The following is a 25,748-nucleotide window of genomic DNA, read 5'->3' on the forward strand; positions in this document are numbered from 1 at the left end:
TTACATACTTACAAACACATTACCCATACTCGTATTCAATCATCATAACACTAGACTATTATATACGTAATGTATTTGCATATTATCTAGTTAGCATTTAGTGCGTGTATATGAAATGCATGTGACATATAAATAAGAACAGTTAGTGTACTTAAAGTTTCAATATGAAACTGCTAAACCCTTAAGTCCCGAACTCTACAAACTTTACATAAAGCTTCATGTTCTTCATTCTCCATATCTTCCTTTGTAATAGTAGCCGATCAAACTGACTGTATTTAACTTGCTACTCATAATTCATTTCATAAAAGCCTATGCTAAGTTGTACTCCTTACCTTCTGAATACTCATGTTTTTGTTTATAAATAATAAATACTTATATACTATATATATACAAGCCAACACATATAAATCATAGGTTAATATTATAGCAATGAAACGGACAAGCAAATGTTACAATAAAACACAAAAATATTTGACGATTTTATAAAAAAAAAAAAAAATCGACTTTTATTTTAAATTCACATTTTCAATTTGTAAAAAGCTCATTTAAGTTCTCCGGCAAGCTCGCTTACCACTATGTCGCCAAAGTTTGTCCAAACATAGTTGTGCAAACGGGGATCGCCACGCGGATCGTCTGGTTTGTTGGAAGCAGGTACAGCAGTCTCGTTAAAATGCTCCAGTTTGTCCAAAAGGGTCCTGAGTATATTGGGATATCTGGAATTTTTTAATCAGAAAGACATTCATAAGAATTTGCCAAAAGAAAACATAAAAATKTAAAGGAAAATAGCACCTTATGATAATTATTCAAAATGTTTTTAACAAATAATTGCGCCATGTTTTACTTCGAATCAATTAACAATTATAAATGGTGATCGATTTCGTGGTTTCCTAACTTTTTAAAGAAAAAACACAGAAACTTCAGAAATTTCAGAACTTTCAAATTTGGAGAATGTTTATTAACTTTCGAARGAACATTCGCTTGCATTTATTTTTTTAAAATTATCTATTTCATAAGTTGGCCGCGGCTAAGACTCAGATGATCCATCCGTTGAGTCCAATTTTCGATGAGTCATTCGAGTATTTCGACTGTTAACTAGCGAATGACAAGTGTTATGTTTTGCACCAAGGCCTGAATCTATGTGGACGAGACTTTAGACATTACGAGTACACATCCCCACATGAAAAAGTCTAACGGTGTGATATCACACGATCTTGATGACCAATTGACTGACGCAAAACGTGAAATTATCTGCTCACAAAAATGCTCTGTCAATAAATCCATTGATTGATACGATGTGTGGAAAGTATCGCCATCTTGTTAGAACCAAWTGTTGCCGAGATCACGAGCTTCAAATTCAGGCATCAAATAGTCAGGTTATCATGGTCGCCATTGATGGTTACAGCATCATTTTTGAAGAAATACATATGTACCGATTATTCTASCAACCCACAAACCACACCAACCCSTTGTTTTTACTGAATTAAATGGCAGCTTTTGAATCTCTTCAGGWTGCTCTTCATTTKGTTTGTTTTCATACCMATTGAACCAGAAATGGGYCTCATCGTTGTAMAAAGTTTGGCTTGAAAACGTTGGTTTTTTCTTGGAATTTTTTCAGAGCCCATTAACTAAAATGATTTTCTGTTCGTGGAAAAGTGCAAATAGAGAGATATAAATTGTTAAAAGTTAGGTAATGCTGCTGCCATCCCTTAGAAATGCCAGATCGAGAATCACTTTAATTTGTGCTGAAGTACTCGTCATATAGGACGTGATCGCTTTCTGCGAAATATATAAATATAACTTTGACAGACGTCTACTAGGTGTTCCAGCGTCTCATTCATGCCTACTTCTCTGTCTCTACCGCATGTTTACGCCCATCCGGCCAACAACTCTCCTGCAGTCCTTTCCGATAGCGTGTGAGTAAAAGCCATGCGAGTTTTTTTTAAAGGGTTCTTGGCCATGATCTTGGTAATTCTACATGTACTTAAGGTATTCCACCTTTCCTAGATACGCCTGTCAGCTGTTTTGGAAAGTTCATTGTATATCATTTTGAGTGACTTCCGAATTTTCTGCACTTTTTCGGTAGCCASACGAATGCCACCTTTGGCAAACACATTAGCTATTTCATTTCCCAGAATTCCTATGTGACCCGGAACCCATTATAGCTGCCGCTTTCCGGTACACGCTACATCTACTGCCTACCTGCTTCTATGGGTATTCTCTAATGTTAGGCAATGTGCGATTATTGGCCTGATTTCCACCTGGCTATCAACATAGAACAGTATGTCAGTCTTATTGATTTTCACTCAGGTTATATTGATCAGAAAAAAAMTTTCGAAACCTAAATATAATGGCTTCAACATTCCACAATTTYACTACATCTCCGACACCTTAACGCATTTTAAAATACTCGAAAATCMTAGAATTAAATCTCAACTACAGCGCACCTCYAGCAAACTTACTTTTCAGCTTGATTATAGTATTCACAGGGATCATCTCTCACATTATATAAGCACGGCTTCTTCTCCTTATACTCGCAWATGTTTGGTGGTGTCTCCATCACACACTTAACTGTTGCAGCCGTGCGCATTCGTATTACCTCCGCCACACTGGGTGTCATATTCAAGCTGGCCAAAGCATGACCGACCGGACAACGTTGTAACATCTTCAAATTGTATGCACTAGCATTACGTTCGCCCGGCGGACCATACCAACCATTCCACATTAACGGATAATTAGTGCCTAGTACTAACTTCCAATCGCCCATAGTGAGCGCTGCACTGCCCCAGATATCATCGATATTGTGTAGGATTGTGCGACGCGGCGAGGGTTCATCACGCGTAAGCGCATCCCAAATGCTTAWGCCATCCAAAGCTGCAGTGCCGTTGCTTCAAGAAARTATTAAAGAATAATGGTTCTTAAAAATTGTCRCTCAAATCTGTGTGYTTGCTACTCACTGCAGTTGCTCAGTTTGCCCGCCAGACGCCGCACTCAACAATGTCGGCAACCAGTCTACGATGTGCATACGCTGTTCGGCTACACGTGGACGTTTTTGCAGCCGTGGCGACCACAGCAACGCTGCGCCACGCACACCGCCCTCCCAGACTGAGTTCTTGACACCGCGAAGTGGCCAATTTGAGGCGTGATTAAGATTGAAACCCTCCGGTGGACCACCATTATCTGTGCTGAAGACAATTATGGAGTCTTCCAGCATTTTGCGCTTTTGCAGTTCCTGTACAATCAGTCCGACYGAGTTATCCAACTGCGTAAGCATGGCTGTATGGAATATAAGTGGAAAAAGTTTAATTAAAGATTATTATARTGCAAAGAACGTTATAGTTGACGGTACATTGGCCATACAACAGTARTCGAAAWCTTCCAACAACATCCGTATGCGCGAGTTTTACGKGTTTRAGGACCTCTCGATCTATTGGTTTCCCAGAATTGATATATTCTTATAATCTTAAACTTCAGGAACGAATTATATCGACTTTTGTATAATAAGTTCTTWTGACCTTTGGCTTACCCGCAAATCGTCGCCTTCCCATATCTGCGATATGATCCAGCTTAGCAACTGCTTCATCTGGCGCTGGCAGTGGATTATAGGGATTGGCTGAATGCACCGCCGCGTGAGCGACATAAAGAAAGAGCGGCTGGGCGGTTGCATTGTGCGCGGCAATCACACGTACCGCCTCTTCCGTGACTATGTCGGTGGTGTATTTTCCATGAAAGTCGTAACCGAYATCCATTCCTGGAAATGTGAATATAGAATTTAAATAAAATCTAACACAATGTGTCAAAAGTCTTTTAGTTTAACTTCAGTGGGATTTTTGTATTATTAACTTAAGAGTTCAATGTCATACACTTTTAATAACGTAGTTTCTGAATCGTATACAAAGCCACCAGATCCAGTCAGTTAAATTTTGAAAAATATATTTAGATCTTGTAGATCTCTTTCCATTTACCTTTTCTCATATCCAAGCCCCACATGCCGTGCTCCACTGCCGTATGGTCGAAATAATCATGATGACCCGTCCAGTAGCCTACGTGTGTCTTGAAGCCGCGTTGTAAAGGCGTATAAACACTTTTATAATGACCCAAGTGCCACTTGCCGGCAATGTGTGAGGAGTAACTGAAATTTCAATTTTCAGAAAAGCAATATAAAAAAAAACATGAACAATTTCCTAACTACCAAAGTCGAGTTTGATAGTTGATCTTACCCCAGTTCGTTGAGGTACTGCGGCAAAATTTTCTCAGTCAATGGTAGACCTCGCGGTTCCGCACCATACAGCACGGTATGCTGCATACCTAAGGATAGTGAAAGCAAATCCAAAGTTAAAATTTCATTTTCGGAATTCTGTAATACGGATTATAGTGGTACATATTATTTACAAGCAGTAAAAAAGAGGGGATATTTTCATATATAGGGTTGGTCAAAGATTTTATTGAAAAAAAAGGTCAGATATTTCGACACTATGCACTATTCGCAACTTCACCCATCTTCAGTCTCAGCATTCATTTTTGGATAATATTTTTCGACCAGTGAAGAAAATATAGCAGCCGTAGCTAAAAGTGTACATGTTCTTAAATTGAAAGTGTACAAAATACAGCTTCTGTATGAACTGAAGTCGCTCGACCTTCCCAAGCTTTGCTGCAGGGTCCTTGAAAAGTTCCAAGAAGATGCGTTTCACGTTTTAGGTCGGTCGATTGGCCACCACTTTTTTCTGTKGGTATAAGTAAAGTCTAAAGTCTATTCGCACAGCCCCGCTTCCGACTCAGGTCTTGAAGCAAAATGTCACATTGTCACATGACATTCGCAAATGCTCGAAATGCTCGAACGAACCATTGAAAATTTAACTCAACGGATGGACCATCTGAGAATTAGCCGCGGCCAACATTTGAAGGAGATAATCTTCAAAAAATAAATGCCAAAGAATGTTCTTACGAATGATAATTTAAAAAAGGAGGAAACCTCGAAAAGGATCACGCTTTATATCTACTTAGTAATTCTTTATAAACTAGGATATTTTAATTTGTATCTTACCGGTATGTATTGGATATTTTCCCGTCATCAACGCCGATCTGGATGGTGTACATATCGGATTGACATAATAATTATTCAATATGAGTCCAGAAAATGCTAATGCATCGATATTTGGCGTGGGAATTTGCGCTGAACCATGAAAGCCAACATCATTGAAGCCCTAAAATTCAATTAAAAGTAATATAACGAATAATATTAGATAAATAASTGTTCTTTTTTTAATCTCTATCTGAAACTATAAACCAAGGTACGGCCTACTTAGAAAAGGCTGGTGGTTGGAAAACTTTATCGTTTCGCAACCCCAGGCTTACAGCTTAAAAGTATACTCCTTCCGGGAGAAAGTAAGGGTGGAAATGTATGTTACTGGCCTCGCTAGAGACCATCAAACTAATGAGCTACCGAATTGGTAAGCCTTCCACCATTATATTTCGGTCTACTCTTCGACATTTGGACCTCTCGACGCTTAGGGAGGTTCAGTACCAGATAACATTTTCCTTAAACGGAGATTCATAAGTTCTATCAGACAATTTTTTCCTACTACGAAGAGTTTTAAGTAGTTGTTGCTCTATTTGGGTATACTACCGAAGTCCTCTGAATAATAGTGGCATGGATTAAACTCAGTACTTCGTGTTTGAGATTCATAAGCTCTACTAGACAATTAATYCCYAGGATGTAGAGTTATACCTACAATKTTGCTCTATTTGGCTATACATTCGAAGTCCAAATAATAGTGTCATGAATTGAAGTCCTTCCTCCTTGAATGTTGTACTCGCATTATGTTCTCGTTCCTTCAACCATTTATATTAATTATATATCTTTGTCGCTGTAAGMAGGACTTAATAAATTATGTAAACCCAAAATACCTGGTTACAACTTTCTAAAAGCGATCTTCCGATCGAGTCTTAGCCAGCAAAACCTAACCAGATTGGGACTTCCCAACAATAAGGTTTACGTAACCGGAAAAGATCCGGCTTTTTATCTGACCAAGGATTGTCAAATTGGAAGCATTACTTTCAAATCTTTTCTGTCACCACAACAAACTGCTTTGCTACCAAAATCACTTATTAAATTTTGAACTGGCTATATCCCTTYGAAACGTTTACCATGCTTAAGGTTATAGTAAAATTATTTGTGGAATTTGGAAAATATTTCAAAATATCAATTGTGCTTACCAAATCATCTGCTAAAATAAATATAATATGCGGTCGCTTCTCCTCAAGATTCTCCGCGCTGTTTTGCGTCTTGCAGGCGGGTATACTTAGTAAAAATATTCCATAGAGTATTTGTGTGAATCTCATTTTGTTTTGATGCTGAAAATAATTATAGAAAATTAAAGAAATTGACAAATAAAGACTCATAACAATTTAGTTTGAATGCAATAGAGTAGCATACTTCGAAAAATCTATACTTTTCACTGTGCAGAATTCTTTCATACGAAATTACAGTTAACAGCTGTGACTTTTAAAATTGAACTCGTTTTTCCCATATTACGAGAGACTTGAATATTCAAGTAGGCTTACGGTGACTCAGTTTTATCAAAAATACATGCCTACTAGTGGTACAAATCCTTCAAAGAGGTTCGAGCGGTTGTTGAGGGCATCATTCTGGACGAACTTCGATATCTTCAAGTTCTAGTAAGATAAATTTTACCTSTGACAGATATTATAGCTTCGGTGCAGCCTAAGTTAAGGTTGTTCTTCTTTTTATATATATTTTTTTTTTTGCTACCCGTTTGAATTTCTTGAACTTCACTTGCCGGATGCAGCTGCCAAAGCATTGACAATGACTCGTTTAACACATGTTTGTAACTACATTTACATATAATATCCAATATCGAAGTGATCTTCAATTCCGACATTATTCACATACTTACTTACATATSTACATACATACATCTGTAYCGGTGTGTTTGCGGAAATGTAAGTCTTTATCTCGTAACAATTAGTCAAARTGCACTTGACTGTTCGAATTGAAGAATATAATTGTTTATAAGTAGAAGTACATACTTATGTACATAAATCGTACTTCAAGGCAAATTAATCGGGTAGCTGCCTATACTTACATAAATGCCTGTAAATACCATGTAGTATATAACGGGTTTTTAAATAGGGAGGCTACAAAAATAGACCGACTSTTTTGACATTTCTCTTCTGTAAGGTCCAACAACCACTCGAAATTATTAAAACTTGCTACGGAAATTCGAAATCAGTAGCCTCAACTTTAAGAGCGCTCAGTCCAATTTATGGTCGTCATAATCGTCCTGTCAGATCAACAAATTCAGCGCCTAGTGGAAAAATTTGAATCCACAGGCAGAGTACAAAATGTTCACGTGCTAGTGAGATAAAGAAGTGCCTCTAGTGCGAGAATATTGTTGCCGCTAGCCGATCAATTRAGSAGGACCCAAATCAAYCTCTCACACGTCGTKCTGAAGCGTTGGACATCTATGTGAYGTCATTGTGGYGATTTTTCCGAAAAGCTTTTSRYCTACATCYTTATAAGATYAAATGYGAATGTCACATTCGATTTAAYAAAAMCCAAGTTTGGTGARCGTGKTATCTCCCAAAACGGCCCAGCTAATTGGCTGCCTCAGTCGTGCGATTTGACGCCAATAGATTATTTCMTGTGGGGTTACATCAAATCTATGATMTATGCCAACAAACCAGCGATGATTGATGAAMTCCGTACGAGCTCTGCTCTTATTGAGCTCTGTCAATTTCGGTTTCCAATCCATTCAATGTTTAGGACGTATGTATTAAGTCTGAACGTGTTCTCATAACAWCATTTGCTGGACATGACAAGGTTTTTTCATTGTTCCTAAAACGCGATTAGAAAACTTTTGGATGTGAAACAACATGGAAGTATTTGATTTGTATGAGGAGTTCACCACATAAAATCATATCCCAAAKTTCTCTATACAATATTTTAATTTTAATGGATACAGACCCTTTGTACGTCGTATCTCGAAGGAAGAAAAAGATAGGCTGGGAAAGGTAAAGCTATTAAGTTTTTCAGAAGTCTCAATTCATTTTATGAATGACTCCACATTGTTAACAATCGAATTAGGCTATTTAATTTACTGCTTGCTGTGCCCAAAAAATAAGGTGAAATTTGAATTTAAACTGCGCACGTCGAAGGATTTGGAGAATTATTATTTTTTTTTTAGGTTGGTAGTATTGTCAGTCATATTTATGACAAATTTCATGCCAAAATATTCGTTAGTGTTGAGATACGTGTCGTTTTGTGAGCTGCTAAAAGTGAGTTTTTCGTTTTTTGCGATGTCGAAATTTGTTGRGCAAAGAATTTGCATTAAATTTTGTTTGCGGAATCAATTTTCTGCTGCGGATACGTTGAGAATGGTGCAGAAAGCCTTTGGTGATGAAGCTATGTCTAAAAAGATGTTTACAAGTGATATACATACGATGCTTTTCGACTGCCAGGGTGTCATGAAACGCATTATAACTGGCGATGAGACTTGGACCTATGCTTACGACCCCGAAACAATCAATCGAGCGAATATCGTGGCAAAAGAGAGCCCAGACCAAAAAAATCGCGCCAAAGTCGCTCAAAAATCAAGGTCTGGTTGACGCTTTTCTTCGTTTACGGTGGTGTTGTGCATTATGAATTCCTTCCAACCGGTCAAGCAGTCAACAAGGAATATTATTTGAACGTTATGTGTCGTTTGCGTAACGCTATCCGCCTAATAAGGCCGGAATTGTGGAAAGACAATTCTTGGTTTTTACACCACGATAATGCACCATCCCATACTGCCCTCATAATTCGTGATCATTTCGCCAAAAACTCAACCCATATCGTTCCGCAAGCACCGTATTCACCGGATCTGGTGCCGTGCGACTACTGGCTGTTCACCAAGCTCAAAAGACCGCTCCGGGGACACCGTTTTTATACGATAGAGGAGATTCAAGCCGTAGCGAGGACGCAACTGAAGGCCATCGCGGAAAGTGACTACAACCAGTGTTTCGAAGATTGGAAAATCCATTGGCATAATGTAGTACATCTAGTGGGGAATACTTTGAAGTGGATGAAATTGATTTGGAAGAATAAATAAAGAATTTTCAAAATAAATACAATGTCACCTTATTTTTTGGGCAAAGGCCCAAAYAAAATGAAAGCATTGTACTTGAGAGTTAACAATGACAGTGAARAATAATAATAATGCTTCACAAGTTGAAGTCTGAGAGAAAAAATTTTTATGCTGAAATATGGCGGTGGTGTTTTTAAGAGCTTGTCGAACTTTCGAAGCATTGACACGCAACTGAATGGCTTGYATTCGGTAGATATGCTGCAAAATACCTGTATGTATAAATTTCAGCAACCTAGAAACCAGACGCACCCAACCGTCTCACGATAACTAAAAATTTCCAAGTATACTCATTTCAGTGCGTAGACGTGAATCGAAGACGTGAATCGATCATGAAGCATAGTTAACCAAAAAACTGATTTTTCACACTTTATTTCGCAAATTAAAAATTTAACAGCTTCCTGTCAATATTATCTGCCGCTTTACGCTCTAAACCTGCACTTTGAGGCAAGCGGCAACTCATAAATTTATTCTGCATTAAATTTCATTGACTAAGCATTTATTTTGTTGTTTTTATTATTGGCTTAATAAATTAACACTCCTTTCCTTGATAAGGTAGTCGGCARTTATCAAAACAAAAATKTMTTTTCYTTTTTATTTACCKTTTAATACAGTATTTTTTGTTTATTTACATTCGTTTAAAGCATTTCTCTGTTATTGTTGTACTAGTTATTTATTTCATTGAAATTTTTTCACGTTTCGCACACACAAACTTTCGACCGAAGCATAYGGCGGTATATGCTCTTATCAGGCGCGAACGCGCTTCATCATAAAAGGTCTCTATCGCAAATTCGCTTTGGACAGTGGCTCTACCATTTAAGTACGACAAATCGTGAAATTAATTTATTTCGTTAGTCTTTTCTGCAACTTTGTTGTTGTACACTTATTGACAATTGTCTTTCGGGAGACACTTACTGCCGTTGGCGCGCACCGCTAAATTCAAACTGAATTGAAAGGCGGACCAGCGGCTAGCGTAATCCAGCGCTGGCGAGCATAATGTGCTAGCGCTGCAGCGGCTAGTTACAGTTGTGGGCCGGAATTCTCTGCTGTGKTCAGTTGAGTTGCCTTTAAAGGCGATGTCATGAAATGACAGCTGGASTTACGTATGACAATTTAGTGATCGAAGTGTAGGAAGCCGATTTGATCTTAGTGAATTTTGTTATTATTTAAAATTATGAATAATTAAAGCGATTAATTTGGGGACCCTTAAAGTTGTATACAAAAACTTCGAGAGGTACAATAGACATTTGATATTGTGACGACTTCCCTTGAACTAATGAGTCCCACGACAGTCAGGTCTAAGTAACTTGACCGATACGTACCASTAGAACAACGCAAAACAGTAAATCTTCCGCAGAACGTTTCTCTCGAAAATTCGTAACGCCGACTCATCAGATGTTGACATCGTTTATGTCAAGGCGGGGATGATGAGTGACTTGTGGATTTTCGTCTTTGTTCGTCGAGAGCGGACTTTGTTTCTCAATTGCCTACTCAGTCAAAAGTTACAACTGTTGGCAAGAGTTATTCTGCGCTGAACTTCGAGRCTGACGTTGTTGTAGATGTCAATATTGGTTTCAAGATATACGAATTYATYCAACAGTGATGTGAGAACCAAGTCGCGAGTGCSAAGAGCTTTGAACTCGTTTACTACCAGGTGAATTTTCTTCGCTTCCTTATCAATTCTGAAGAAAGCAGAATTAACGGCGCGATAGTTGAGAACAAAAAAAAATCTCTCTTTTCCCTTAGCTCTGCGGCTCCTATTATTTTCTCCAGCAGTAGATTAAGGATGTCGCACGATAGGTAGTCGCCTTGTCTAAAACCWCGTTTGGCATCGAACGGCTCGGAGAGCTCTTTCAAAATACTGACAGAGATATTGTTATTGCTCAATTTCAGTTTACACAGCCGTATTAGTTTTGCGGAGATACCAATTTCAGTAATAAAGTCAACTCCTTTTGTGCTGTCAGAAACAGCTCTAAAATCTACGAAGAGTTGGTGTGTGTCGATCCTCTTTTCACTCCATATTAGTTCTTCATTGCCGTATTTGAAAAGACTTGGTTATGGATAACAAATATGGTTAGTACTTCAAGGTCATATTTTTTAATCATGGAACGTCGTGTCTTCCAATAGTATTTTTTGTTTGTCCCTGGGATTTCCGGGTATTTAAAAAKTCTATAAGAAAGGCATTTAGTACTGTAAATACTATGAAGAATATAACTAATGCATCCCTTTTTGTTTACTCGGGTCGTCATGGTAGTTGGAAGTTTATCGAGTGAGATTTCTGGTTTGGGAATATACCCGAAATCTCATGGATCCCTCTGATAAACCTAAAGCCAACATATGACAATGAAATCATGAAATGTTAAACTTTTTGAACCCTTGTACGCCGTTATGCGCCTCTAACAACAAACCGGTATAGCATTTCTCATTAGCCTTCCAATTAAAAGCGGTTACGAACGATTAGCTGAGAAATTTGCATGAAAAAATGCCGGCATCGCCTTCGTTCAATGGCTTAGGGAACTCACAAGCGTATACATATGTACATACATACATACATACATATATACATACAAGTATGTAATTCAAAATGTAAACAAATCATGCGAGAGAATAATTGTTTATGTTTACAATTTAAGCGAACACGGCGGGTGCGGTGGGCGTGGCTATGCAAATTGACGTGTCGGAAAGTAAAAGTAAACAAAAGTGACAGCATCTCGGCATCTCAAGGCACTTGCGAACATATGCGCTTATATACATTCATACATACACATACATACATATATTACCTAGGAGGTATTTGGAAAATGTGTACATACGAACGAATGCGAGGGAAATGGTTTCACTGAACTCGTTTGAACTCGAAAGCTTTGACGACATACGAAATATTAAATTATGGTATTTAAAACCAGCATATGGTCTTAATAGGTGATATAATTGCGAACAGTTTTTCTGGCTTAAATTAAAAGGGGTTCACTTTTAAGAGTAACATGGTTTGAAAGTGAAGATAGGTAGATTAGATAAGGTTAAGTAATCAGGTTTATATTTATAGAGTCACGAAAAAAATCACTTGACAGCCTGGCCGCTGAGATGTCCAGGACATCTAAGTATGAAACAAAAAGATCGTCGTATATCGAGGAAAAGCCCTGAGGCTTGGTTCATACATAAATAGTATAACAACTAAGATTCTTCAATCTTGGTATAGTAACTTTGACAAGTTGTATTCTCCAAAGTCAGAAGGTCACGGCTTAACTGCCTATCCGGCAGATAACAGAAATGATAACAGAACAGATAACAGAAATGAGTATTTTTACAATAAGAACAAATATTGTATTTCGAAGTTCAATCTGCCTTCCTTAAGGGATAGAACTATTGTACTCTCGAGTTCTGTCAAATATCTTGGAGACATCCTCGATAAAAAAACTAAGTTACTAGTTTTTTGTTACTTTACAAAATAGAAAGTGTCGTTCTCAATTTTGGACTTMTTTGTAGTGTAATATAAAAATATTCAAGGTTGTGAAAAAAATTCGAGATTTTGAAAAAAGTTTAGAAAAAAATGGAAAAAATTCGAAGTTTTGAAAAAAAAATCGAAGTTTTGAAAAGAARTCGAACTTTTGAAAAAAAAAATCGCAGTTTGAAAAAAAGTACTAGGTTTTAAAAAAAATTGAGAATTTGAAAAAAAGATCGAGGTTTTGAATAAAAATTCGAAGTTTGAAAAAATCGAGGTTTTGAAAACAAACTAGAGGTTCTGAAAAAAATGCTTTTTAAAAAAATTCAAGGTTTTGAAAAAAATGAGATTTTGGAAAAAAATCAAGGGTTTGAAAAAAAATCGAGGCTTTGAATAGAAATTGGAAGTTTGAAAAAAGTACTAGGTTTCAAAAAAATTGAGGTTTTGAAAAAAAATTAGAGGTCTTGAAAACATCGAAGTTAAAAAAATTGAGGTTTTGAAAAAAATTAAGAGGTTTTCATAAAAATGAAGAGGTTTTGATAAAAATTAAGAGGTTTTGAAAAAAAATTCGATTTTTTGAAAAAAAAATTTGAGGTTGTGAAAAAATTGACGTTTTGAAAACAAAATTCGARGATTTGAAAACGAAAATCGAGATTGTGGAAAAAAACTCTGGGTTTTGAAACAAAAAATTTAAGGTTTTGAAAACAAAATTCAAAGCTTTGAAAAAAATTCGAAGTTAAAAAAAATTAAGGTTTTCAAAAATATTCGAAGTTTTGAAAAAAAAACGAGTTTTTGAAATATAAAAAAAATTTATACAAAGTTCAAAATTAAATCCTGTTGCTTTTTATAATATTTTTTGCAATATTTTAGTGCAAAACTGAACGAATTAAAGCAACTGAGTTCAATAAAACACAATTTCCATAAACATAATTACAATTTAATTTCATCATTTTGTTCCTGTATATAATAGTTGATGAATTGAATTTAGCTTTTATACCAAAATAAATTAAGTTGCTTCTTTTAAATTTAGTATAACAGTAAAATAATTATTRATTCAATTAAATACGTAAAATTATTGTGGTTTCACAGCATGAAACTTAGATAACGTTTCTAGCGTCCAAGTTGCGCGTCCATATATCAATAAAAGTAGCACTCTTCGCTTATATACAACGCTTCGCTTATATACAACGGTACCACAACRACACGTGTAGATAGAAAACAATGAGTATACATGTACATACATATGTATGTTGAAACTGACGTTTTGACCGTTGCGCTTTACACACTATAGTAAAGTTAAATACAAGACTGATTAAGCAGTTTACAAAATCTCTAGATCACAATGTCGTATTTCGGGGAATTTTTTCTGCAAAATAAAGCGGGCATACAATTAATAAAAATAATTATAAACAAAAAGTAGGTAGTTTCATACCCTTAGCTTCATTTCTATTCTATCAATTTCGCCACCCATGAGGTCAACAATATTCTCGCCGTGCTTCAACAGAAACTCCTCCAGTTCTTCGACTTTTTGGAATGATTGTACCGTCTAAAAGGAGATATTAAGAGAAATTGAGGTTAGAAAAATGTTTAACAACAATTTTAGTTAATAGTGAAACAAGAAAAAACGTTAAATTCGGTTGCACCCTTGCCATAATACCCTTCACAAACAAATGCCAGGCAAGAAATCGATTTTGATCAGTCATTTATATGGCAGCTATATGCTACAGTGGTCCGATCAGAGCAATTTCTTCAGTTTATATTATTGCCTTCGACGATAATCCATGCGAAATTTCGTGAAAATATCTCGTCAAACAAAAATGTTTTTCATACAGGGACTAGATTTTAGTGATAACTTTGTATGACAGCTATATGCTATAGTGGTCCGATCTAAACAATTTCTTCAAAGATTATAGCGTTGCCTTGGATAAAACTCTCTGAACATTTTCGTGAAGATATATAATCAAATAAAAAAGTTTTCCACACAAGGACTTGCAGTTCAGTTTGTATGGCAGCTATACGCTATAGTGATCCGATATCGACGGTTTTAAAAAAAAAACAGCTTTTTGGGAAGAGAAAAGAACCGTGCAAAAATGTCTTTTCGATATCTCTTTAACTAATTTCTGYTTCTTCTTTACTAGCTTAGGCACCGCTTACGCGGTTATAGCCGAGTTAACAATAGCACGACAGTCATTTCTTCTTTTCGCAATGTGGCGCCAATTGGAGGTTCCTTTTTTAATGCGTTTGTCATGGTCGTTATCAAAAGGGGGACTTCTTTTCCAAATCTCTTGTTTCATTTTCATTAAGGGCGTTTTTTACGTGGTGGGTTCCAAACCCAGCACACAATCCTAGAGAGGAATGATTCGCATTCKCACTTTAGCTCGTCTTCAAAGGGATATGGTTTGGCTATCCAGAGGATACTTGAGCTAAGATCGGAAATCGTGTGCTGCTTGAGCTATATGTAAAATAATCGTTTCTGACCACTCCTAAGTGAATGGCAATTTAAAAACTTTCCACACTTGCGTGAACTTCTATGTTTCTACAACCACGACGATGCATATTACTAACCCTTAAGAGGTCGTTCAGTTCCTGTTTATCCAAATATGAGCGCGTTAACTCACGTCCATCGAAATCCATTTCGGCCTAAAACAAAAATTAAGAAATTTGTAATTTTTTTTTAGCACACATTTACAACATTTAAAGTACAAGCTTCACTAACCTTGTAACGCACTAGAGAATTGCCCATATCTATGCCTTTGACATCGTGTATGGCGCGTATCATCACATCGCTTTCTAACTCAGCATTTATCTTATTCAACAAATCCTCTGATATTGATCTTAAAACGACAATAAAGCGCCGTTATAATTATGCATTCAAACACATTTGTCTACAACAACACTTACTTGCCCACCAGCGCCGTGGCATTTGTGTAGATAATAAAGGAGGCTACAGCACCCAAAATGCCACCCACTAGCAACGAGCCAACAGCATCGAACACGGGCAGGCCGGTAAGTGAAGTGAGACCCATGCAAGTGGCTGCCACAGCCACGCTGGTCACAGCGGCAGCGTCCTCAGTGAGCACAACATTAACACAGGGATCTTTGCCACTTAGCACTGCATAAAAATTGCTAATTTAATGTAATTTTATAATTTTATGTAGCTTGAGTACGCACCATAATCTTTGAACGACACACCGCTGCACTTGGCAGCGCGTTGCAATTCGTTTATAGCCACAATGAGTGTGGCACCCTCAGACACCAGCGAACCGCCGAGTATGAAGAAAGCCCAGAAGAAATTCTCTACTGGTTCTGGATGCATCAAACCCGTTATGCCGTGGTACACCGATAAGCCAGCGCCCACACAAAATATGCCAACACCCGAAATGAGCGAAGAAACGTACTTCATATTACTATAGCCATAAGGATGATCCGAATCGGCCATTTGTGTAGACTTGTGTATGCCATAAGCTAAAATGAGTTGGTTTATTGTGTCGGCCAGCGAGTGTATGCTCTCGGCAAACATGCTGTGAGAGCCCGAGTACACCCAACCGCAGGCTTTGAAGAGGAAATTGAGGCCGTTACTGTTGAGGAATAATTCAAGATTTATGACAATCTGTGATCACTGCATGCATCACTTACATGCCAATCGCAATCAGCACTACCTTGCCAGATTTGCCTGCCAAACCGGGTTCGGCGTCAACCACCACTGTGCGTGCGCCAATTTCCCGTCGATAGTCACGCAAGCGGCGCTTCACTGTGAAGAGATCTGTAAATCAAAAATGGAAAACAAAAAGGCATGATTTCGATTGGTCAGTTTGTATGACTGTCAATGTAATTACTTTGCTGATGCTTCTTGCGTTCTACTTCGCGCTTCAGCTGCTCCTTAAGCAAAATCTCACGTGAGCCCCACACACCGATCGCCTTCGCTTCGACATCTTTACGCCAATACACCGTTATAGGTGGCTCCTGTTCGTATGGCGAACGACGTTTTATCTTAGATAGACTTTCCAAATCAGAAGCTTTCAGCAAAAAATCGCTCATAGCACGTGCGGGTGTTATGAAATTGCGCTCCAAAGAGGAACGATTGAAATCCACCAAAACGCGCTTCTTTAAATTGTACGAAAATAAGTTTATGTTATATGGATATTTTAAAAATTTTATTGAAGCTACCTACCGGCTTCTGCACAACAACCTCGGCAACTGGTGGAGCTGTTTGCTTTGTTTGTTGCACAACCGTTGTTGTTACCGTCGCTGTGCCAATATCCGTTGTTGTGGTCGTAACGACTTTTGGTTTTGGTTGTGTTGCTTTTGCTATGGCCGCCTTGGCTTTGGCCGTTGCAGCTGCCATTGTCGCTGCAGTCGCCGCTGCATCGATTGTAGGTGATGTCTGCAGTTCCGCAGCGGCTGCTTGCGCAGTTTCTTTTAGCATATCATTTACTGGTAATTTCGCTGGTGGTATAATTGTGTCTGGCACAACAAGTGGTTTCGTTTTCTCGAAAACTATATCATTTATTTTCGAGCCTTCTATGGTGGCAGTGATGGAGAGTATGCCTTTTTTGGTTTTTACTTCCATCGTTTTGGTTTCGCTGGTCTGTGCAGCGTCGGCCGCCACAGATGCGCTATTTGTTGTGGCGGATTTCATAATTTGCTTAGGTTCTGTAGCGGATTTTTTGGTAGTTTTAACTTTTGAGGTCGCCTCATTGCCAATACTGGCGGACGAACTCGATGTACTGCTAACAGCAGCAGCTTCAACCTAAATAAAATTTTTATAAAAGAATATTTGTTACAAAAATTTTGTTTAGATGGAACTATGTTACCTTCTTCGAGGAGGAGGCGCAACGCAAGTGTTGCACATTTGCGAATTTATTTGAAATTCTGCTGTATGTGAAGCTAAATGCATTATTACACGACAAATGTTTATTAAGCTGTAATAAAAATGTATTAATTATTTTACAACCACAATTTTCAAACTCACCTTTTCTATGGACACAAAAGTTCTCAAAGCATGCAAGCTTCGTCGGCCCAAGAAATGCTGCCGTACGCGCAGCACACGCACAATTTCAGCTGTACGCGGCAGCATTTTATTGTGGCCGTTACAACCGTGAGCTGTGGTAGWKTAGCGTTCTGTATAAAATTAGTTGCGTACAGAACTAAATGTACTTTAAATTAAGTTTTTAAGATTTATATTCTTTGAAGTGAAGCACGCAATTAGTTCTTTTATATTGCGTCGCTGTGGAAAATAAAAACACAATATATCACTGCAATGATATAAAGCAATCACAAAATGAACTTTTCTAAAAACTTTTGGTGCACTTACAAATCTCTTATTATGCTAATTAATTAAATGTGATGTGTTTGTACTAATTTGTTGATTTAATTGCATTCCTTTCCGTTTATTATTCCTTTTTTACTGCCTTCTCCAGCCGTATATTTCAAGTGAACTACGTCATCAGCCAAACAGCGTAAAGAAGTTAGTACAATTTGCAACCAATGAAATATTATATTGTTTAAACTGCTATTTAACTTTTAATCACTAATGATTGTATGACTTTATTATAAACAACATGCCTTGGTTTTGTAAACAATTTTATAAAATTTTGTATTAACTTTAGTTGCCGAAGCTGCTTCTTTAAATTTCTCTAGTGTCAGTTGAATTTGACAACATACCGCACAATTGTTTTTATATGCTTTTTGTTTTTGTCTAGCTATGGCACATACCATCTGATAGCATTCAAACATTAACAATAAAGTATCATATTCCAATTTGAGTAAAACAATACACAATAGTAATATGTATACAAATACAAATTATTTTTAATATTATAATTATATTTCCTAATAAAAATATTTAGTTACGGTAAACTTTTAACGCTCTCCAATTAAAATAAAATAGATTACAACTTTTGTTTTCTTGCATTACCCTGTAGCTTTTACGCATTTTCTTTATTCCACTTTTCTATCAGCTGTTTTGTTTATTATTTGTTTTGCTTTTATTATTCCATATATCAACCGGTCTTTGACAGCAGCGTGCTCGTCATTGTTTTATAATCACTTTTTATAAAGTTTATTATAATCTAGTATAAACTAACAAATCTCTACCATAACATCATGTTGCGTAGCCTTACACGACTTACAACGCCAACTTTATTCAACACACTACGGATTCGGGGTTTTGCTACTGCTGAATCTGACAAAGAAGTATTAGTGGAACGCCTGGCTGGCGAACGCAAGGGTATTACAGTAATTAGTCTTAACAGACCGCAGGCGAAAAACTCTTTCAGTCGCAGTTTGGTGGAAGCCTTCGAGGCTGTCATAGAGGAATTGGAACAAGACAATGGTTCTAGATGTGTGATTTTACGCAGTTCATCGCCTGGCATTTTTTGTGCAGGTGCTGATCTCAAAGAACGAAAAACCATGTCGGCAGATGAAGCGGGCGCATTTGTGACTAGTTTGCGTGAATTGTTAATGGCACTGGAACAGTTGCCAATGCCATCAATTGCAGCACTCGATGGCCATGCACTCGGCGGTGGATTGGAAATGGCTTTGGCGTGTGACATGCGTACAGCGGCGGAGAATACGAAAATGGGTTTGGTAGAAACACGGTTAGCAATTATACCTGGGGCAGGTGGTACCCAACGTTTGCCACGCATTCTTTCACCCGCGCTGGCCAAAGAACTCATTTTCACATCACGTGTACTCAATGGCAAGGAGGCAAAAGATTTTGGCATTGTTAATCATGTGGTGCCACAAAATGCAAGCGGAGATGCTGCTTATCAGAAAGCTTTGGAAATTGCTGAGGAAATCTTGCCAAATGGTCCGGTGGGTGTGCGTATGGCAAAATTGGCAATTGATAAGGGCATACAAGTTGATCTAAACACTGGCTATTCCATTGAGGAAATTTGCTATTCTCAGGTGATACCAACCAAAGATCGCTTGGAGGGTTTACAGGCATTCGCGGAGAAACGTAAACCAGTCTATAAGGGAGAGTAGAGTAGATGTAAAAGTAAATTAAAAATTGCAAAACAAACACATAAAACTATTATATTTCATGGCGCGTTTTATATTTGTCTAACAAATAAAAAAAAAATAAAAATAGTTTATAACTCAAAACGCTTTTATTTTGAATGTTTACATTTCTATTTTCTTTACCTTTCTATTACCTTCTTTATGGAAGTGCTGTTGGTAGACTTATGTGAAGTATGTAATGTTAAATGTGCTAAGTTTGATTTAAAAGAAATGCATTTATTTTTAATTTCCTTTTTAACTCTTGTAATTTTCCCAAAACGTTGTTAATTATAAATTATATATTTTAATAAATGGTTAAACTGAATATTAATATATATATTTTTTAATAAAAACTAAATTATGTTTAAATGATCAGCATGTAGAGCAGGTATTCTTAAAAGTGACTTCCAAACCTAGTTCCAAGGCATTTCGTGGTGCTCGGACTATAGGCTTAAACTTTAGTGGCCTTTTAAAGTTTATATATGTATGTGTGCGTGTTCACTAAAGCTTCCTCTCCTTCAGCCGTGCTACTGTTGGTGTTGTTGTTGTAACGGCAGAGTTCTGCCGAGTTGACAGTCCTTGGCCGGATAAAAATCCGGGTCCGTTCCGGTTTCCGTAGATCCGACTGTCGTGGGAACTGTCCGTGCTACTGGACTATACGGGTTGTTTCTCTGAAATACCTGTGTACATCCTAAATCTTGAGTAGTTCTATAAAATCTATATACATATATGTATGTATGTATATGTCTTGTCTAACTCTTCGGAAAAAATTTTGTTAAGTGGGAAGAACCAAAGCCAACGATACTTGTTCTTCTTTTTTATTAAACTATCAATTTTTTTTTTTTCAAGCAACTAAATAAAATTCCCTCAGAAGTATACTCAGSAAACTTCCAAGTCAGTAAGTAATCATCTACTCAATCTCGTTTTATAAATCATTTTAAAATACTTTTTGTTCTCAAAACTAAGATAAGCAACTGCTCACTAAGAACGGATGAGATGAGGGCTTCTAAAAGCTTCTGCGACAGACATTCCTTCAAAAGTGTCGTACAAAAGTGCCAACTCAAGTTAGAAYTTTGTTACTAGTGAAAGATTCGAGAATTGGTGGTACCCACTTATAGTTTTTCCAAAATTTTGTGGTAAAGATGATTGCGGAATGGTTTTTTAAATAATCGTGACAGGGTAAGAGAATATGTCTGAGAACTACCATGAAATTCACAAATTTTTAAAAATTCTCATGAAATTGATCTGAAGTACTCGCAACAAAGGACGTTCACCCTTTTTTCGAACTTTAAGAGTGACTTGATATCTAATTTTAATACTTCATCCAGGCCCTTGAACTGCAAAACACCTAGATATCTAGACGATAACTTCCAGATTATTCGGCACAGAAAMTAATTTAGTCTTCCAGTACCCACATGCGAGCCATGTGATGCCAGTAGGTTGTGACATGTCATTAGGCCGTTCTGCAGTCCTGCGTAAAAGCCAAGCGTGGTTTTACTCAGGACTCTTGCACATAAACTTGGCGGCCCTTGCATGTACTTAAGATATTCTTCTTCTGTTTAATTCGACTGTTAGCTCTTTCGGAAATTTTATATCATTTTGAGTGACTGACGGATTTCCTGTACTGTATCGGTAGCCTTAAGGTTGTCACTTTTGGAAAACTCAGCTATTTCGGTTCTTAGAATACTGGTTTAAACCATTATGTATGCTGATTTATGGTACCCCTACATCTACTGTCTGCCTGCTTCYAAGAATATTCYCCGAAGTAATGCGATTTCAGCTATTATATATTGATGATATTTGTGTTTCTTCAGCTTCAAGCGTCGCCTGAGATGCAGGCTCGTGTACATAAATGGTTGGCTTCCACTCCACTAGCCACTTTTGATCCACCTGCTGGATGCTGTAAGTTCCGTTGGCGAGTGACATGCTCTTGCGCCATACATCCTCTTTTAGTGTGACTTGAAACACCCTCTTATCTCCCCAAATAAAACGTGAGGGCATGTGTTCTATTTTATTCACGAACCCCACACTTATTAAGCTATGTCCGAAGGTCCTTGTGGATAATTCATTTAACAGAGCTTTCCGCTGCAATGTCGATTGATGTTAGATTAAGTAAACTTTCTAGACCAGCATTTGTCCAAAATAAAAAATTTTGTTTTAAAGCAAATTGATTTTTTTACAAATTCAACAGGCCTAGTATTATATATACATATGTATGTAGTTCATACTACAGCTATCGAAACCCACTAAACTCGCTGGGCAAGCGCGAACAATGTAGGGATCATTGAGAACGGGAATAAACATTCAAACTGAACTCTGCTTAGTATGCTGTATAAATTGTGTGGTGAAATGATAGCTTGTGTGACCTCGCCTATTACACTTATAAGACAGGCTTAGGTCAAGCGGAATAATTTATTGCTTAAAAATATATAGAAAAGTGTAGTTCGTCCACAGCATATTAATTCGCCGCAATTGCCTTAACATTCGGAACAGCAATAAAAGGTGTTGTATGGAATACACATATACATTAAGGTGTGTCAAAAAAAAAAAAAAAAAATCGAATCTTTGGTCACCTGAGAACAAATGTTTTTTCGCTTCGTACTCTGTAAAATTGGTTTATAGAATGTTCTACATCTCTAAGAAAGGCTCTACAAGTATGAGCACTTAATTGTATCAAGAATGTCCTCCAACAAACGTTTTCTATTTTTTTATTAGTAGGTAGAAAAGTGTACCCTCTCCAAGTAATCCCCCTTGGTCACAATACACTTGCGCCAACGTTTTTTCCCATCCTCGAAACAGTTGTAAAAGTCAATTTCTGGAATGGCCTTCAATGTGTTTAGCGATTAAGTTTTAATGTCTTCAATTGACTCAAAAAGGTGCCCATGGAGCAGTCATTTTAGTGTGCTGAATGGTTAGAAGTCATACGGAGCTAAATCAGGCGAATACGRTGGTTGCGACKGTGCATTATCGTGGTGCAAAAACCAAGAGCTGTCGTCCCATAAATCCGGCCTCTACGGCCATAACACTCAAATAGTATTTATTGTTGACAGTTTTGCCTACTGAAAAGTATTCGAAGTGCACCTATACTCGATAATCGATGAAAACTGTGAACATAACTTTGATTTTTGACCTGCTTTAACGCGATTTTTCGCAGCAGCTCAACTTTGTCGCGATATTCGGCCGATTGATCATCTGTTTCCGGGTCGTAAGCATAGATCCAAGTCTCATCGCCAGTAGTAATATGTTTCACGACATCCCGGTACTCACAAAGCATTGCTGCGGTTTTTTTATCCACCCTAATATAAAAAATATTTATTAGTTTTGACCAAAAAAAAAAAAAAACACGCCGAGAACGTTGTGATTTTGCGCATGCGCCAGCTGTCTTCCGATACAGAAATAGCATATTTACATTGACTAATCGGAAATTAAAATAAATTACCGGCTAAACAGAGCACGTAAGCGTTTTGGAGCGAATATAAAATCGGTGCAACAAATCAACAGAAATAAAAGCAAGAAAAGCAGAGAGAATTGTTAAATTTGTTCACGCGGGCAATGCGGAAATCATATTCATATTGCTTAATTATAAACGCGGCAATATATTTGAAATGGCTGTCAAACTCGTGGCGTGTTTAGCCGGCGTGCGAGGTAACTTTGTTGTTATTGCTATGAGTGTTGTTTTTTGTTGCTATTTGCATACGATAAAACTTTATCGCGGCTAATTTGCATGCGCGCGCATTTCTTGATCGTTCGCATTCGCGTTTGCCTTCGCGCTTGACACCTGAGCCGGCAGCGCGTCACATTTGTGCGAATTTCAGGTGAATTTCGGTGATTTTTTTTTTTTTTTTGGTTTACTGGACGTTGTCTGCATTGTAAATGAAGAATTTAATGAGCTATTGGCAATGCACTTTAGCATCTGAAGTATGTTTATTACGTAGTAAAGTCAATTTTTCGGTGGTTTACACTTACGTAGAATGAATTTCTGATCTCATTGCGCTAATGTTTATCAGCAGTTACCTTTGATTTATGGTGCTAATGTGAGGTACATTTTTAATGAGCTGTCTGCGATGAGGCTTGTTGTAAATTGAGCACTGAGTTAGATGTTTACATTAACAGAAAAGCTCGGAATAAGTTCAACTTTCATTTCTATGACCATACTTAGCTGAGAAGAAAACTGGAGATCCACTGTTTTCTTTGATGTCTACAAGGTAAACGACTTTTGTTCGCATAGCCTCGACGAGCATTAGTCAACAAGCAGCATTTCCACCTTTCGAAGCGGAGAAATTACAAAAAAAAATTCTGGATTTTGTTAGGCCTCAATAAGGATGTATGGATATATAGCTGGAATCGTTAGATCTGTAGACAATCTAGAAGCGGACGTTCTAGAGTTTCYGCCGTTGTTAAGAGCAGGTAGTTCAGTGGACTTCCAAAACTGTAGGATATGCCATTTATCCAAGTCGGGAGCACATTAACTCAATAATGCTTAGCAGTATCCAGAAATTTTACAGTCGTAATTTTTTCTGAAAATAATTCTACATCTCTTCGCAGTTTAGACAGTGTCCTCGTGTAATGTACAATGTGTTTACACACGTTTGACGGGCGACAATTGTTAAAATTATCTGAGGGAGGACGAGGTGAAAGCATCCGTCCAAGAGTGTCCAGCTTTTCCTCGACTGAAGTTCAAATATATTGTATGTGATCGCTTCAATGAAACGGACTAATTTATTGGAAACAATATTAGCCGCCTCCACAGATTTTTGTTAGGCTCAAAAAACATTGTCTACACATGAGGGTCTCTAAGACCTAGGAATTTTTAACACCACAAAAGATCGGCGTTTCAACTGACGAAGTGCGATTCTGACATATCATCCCATATAGAGCGTCTACCAATAGGGATGACGTGATTTCGACAGCTCGTGGCGGCCATGTTTGTTTAGGAATTTGTCTCAAATTTTGTCACATGGCAAGCGTAGAGGCCAATCCGTCTCAGTCGGTTCAACATCGTTCTGCACACTTGATTCTCTCTCCGATGACAACATGACGAATTTTGAGGCCGGATTTGGCTCTACAGCCACATAACATTGTGTCGGCATAAGAACTGAAGCCAAACAACCACAAATATTTTTATATCGAGGTGAGTCAAATTCTAGCGTGGTTCATAAAACCGAATTGTACTATGTCCCAAAAATTTATTATTTTATGTAGATTGTGGTAAACCGGCAAAACAAAGAAATAAGGTCACATTCTTTCGAAATGAGGCTAGGAATATCATTGCCATTAATACCGAGCGTTAAAACCAATGTTAGCCGATTTTTTTTTTTCGGAATTTCATGAAATCGACCCAGACGATTTTTATTTCTAACAAGACTGTACGCCGACTCATGTTTCATGTCTAAACATGAACATATTGCGGCTTTGGCGACTCGTTAATTTCGTGTAATGGCCAACTATAGCCGAAATGCTGCACCATTTCATCGTAAACTGTTGTAAACTGGAGGAGATATGCAAACGGAGCCGTGGTGGCACTTTGGCTGAAGCCTTCTGACGCATTTAGTTTAAATATTGCCTTTTGGGACACTTTGTTCAGGAGTTATTTATCGTGCCTATAARGCCAAGAGGAAGATCTGAGTCTATTTTATTCATTCAAGCACTAAAGGTTTTGAGCAAAAATAAGAAAAGAACTTCATAGGGTTAATACTTTATATATTGGCCGATATATTCGTAAAAAAGGGCCTGGAAATCATATGGACCTTGATGGAGCATTTTTAAAGACGAGTTGCCATTGMCAGTATTCGACGCAGTACTCGCCGGGAGAAGCAGAGGAAGCTGAAGATCTTCACTACGTTAGAAATTCCAGGTGGAGAACCCTTTGTTAACTCGTCGTAAGCAGTGTTTAAACTAATTCTTTAAAAAATTTATAAGTTCATTAAATTTGCCATTTTTGCCAACCATATATTTTGCGCATTCTAGGAATATATAGTATAAAATACGCAGAAATGACGCAGACGCAGAAATCGTTCGACTGTTTTATACATACCAGCGTACTCGCTGTCTTTTGATATGCATATGTGTAAAACAGTCGAACGATTTAAATTAACTAACCGTTTTGTTTTCCGGTTTATATTTGGAGATATGCATGCGCGTGCTCATTTTTATATGGGCCTAGA

At 37.5% G+C, this 25,748-nt stretch overlaps 3 protein-coding genes across 5 annotated transcripts; 1 reads left to right on the forward strand and 2 right to left on the reverse strand.

Annotated features, from left to right (window-relative positions):
* Positions 1 to 505: 505 nt before the first annotated feature.
* On the reverse strand, positions 506 to 10,067 carry LOC108969003 (arylsulfatase B). 2 transcript variants are annotated; one of them, XM_018933443.1, is made up of 9 exons: positions 9,773 to 10,067; positions 6,214 to 6,351; positions 5,042 to 5,201; positions 4,218 to 4,305; positions 3,963 to 4,129; positions 3,524 to 3,748; positions 2,955 to 3,273; positions 2,460 to 2,885; positions 506 to 713 (listed from the first exon to the last, which is right to left on the reverse strand). In XM_018933443.1, the coding sequence occupies exons 2-9, from the start codon at positions 6,337 to 6,339 to the stop codon at positions 542 to 544; spliced, it is 1,683 nt and encodes a 560-aa protein (XP_018788988.1). In that variant the 5' UTR covers positions 6,340 to 6,351; positions 9,773 to 10,067; the 3' UTR covers positions 506 to 541. The 2 variants fall into 2 exon arrangements, with proteins under 2 accessions (XP_018788988.1, XP_018788987.1); XM_018933442.1 differs by having other exon boundaries at positions 9,743 to 10,067.
* Positions 10,068 to 13,503: 3,436 nt separating this feature from the next.
* On the reverse strand, positions 13,504 to 18,249 carry LOC108969001 (zinc transporter 9). Of its 2 annotated transcripts, none has more exons than XM_018933441.1 (12): positions 17,897 to 18,249; positions 17,555 to 17,809; positions 17,397 to 17,504; positions 16,754 to 17,332; positions 16,419 to 16,686; positions 16,219 to 16,345; positions 15,754 to 16,160; positions 15,484 to 15,694; positions 15,299 to 15,416; positions 15,148 to 15,222; positions 14,015 to 14,128; positions 13,504 to 13,948 (listed from the first exon to the last, which is right to left on the reverse strand). In XM_018933441.1, the coding sequence occupies exons 2-12, from the start codon at positions 17,657 to 17,659 to the stop codon at positions 13,904 to 13,906; spliced, it is 2,157 nt and encodes a 718-aa protein (XP_018788986.1). In that variant the 5' UTR covers positions 17,660 to 17,809; positions 17,897 to 18,249; the 3' UTR covers positions 13,504 to 13,903. The 2 variants fall into 2 exon arrangements, with proteins under 2 accessions (XP_018788986.1, XP_018788985.1); XM_018933440.1 differs by having other exon boundaries at positions 17,555 to 17,837.
* Positions 18,250 to 18,594: 345 nt separating this feature from the next.
* Positions 18,595 to 19,682, forward strand: LOC108969009 (methylglutaconyl-CoA hydratase, mitochondrial). The gene has a single exon (XM_018933449.1). The coding sequence runs from the start codon at positions 18,688 to 18,690 to the stop codon at positions 19,567 to 19,569; it is 882 nt and encodes a 293-aa protein (XP_018788994.1). The 5' UTR covers positions 18,595 to 18,687; the 3' UTR covers positions 19,570 to 19,682.
* Positions 19,683 to 25,748: the final 6,066 nt, after the last annotated feature.

The sequence above is a fragment of the Bactrocera latifrons genome, unplaced genomic scaffold (assembly GCF_001853355.1).
Source record: "Bactrocera latifrons isolate USDA-ARS-PBARC rearing strain unplaced genomic scaffold, ASM185335v1 scaffold_237, whole genome shotgun sequence".
Taxonomy (NCBI): domain Eukaryota; kingdom Metazoa; phylum Arthropoda; class Insecta; order Diptera; family Tephritidae; genus Bactrocera; species Bactrocera latifrons.

Coding starts and splice junctions, on each gene's coding strand:
- LOC108969001 (XM_018933441.1), bottom strand. CDS start 17,659: ATGCTGCCGCGTACAGCTGAAATTGTGCGTGTGCTGCGCGTACGGCAG. Junction 16,161..16,218: donor GTGCTGATTGCGATTGGCAT/GTAAGTGATGCA, acceptor ATTCCTCAACAG/TAACGGCCTCAATTTCCTCT. Junction 15,417..15,483: donor GCCACGGCGCTGGTGGGCAA/GTAAGTGTTGTT, acceptor TGTCGTTTTAAG/ATCAATATCAGAGGATTTGT.
- LOC108969009 (XM_018933449.1), top strand. CDS start 18,688: ATGTTGCGTAGCCTTACACGACTTACAACGCCAACTTTATTCAACACA.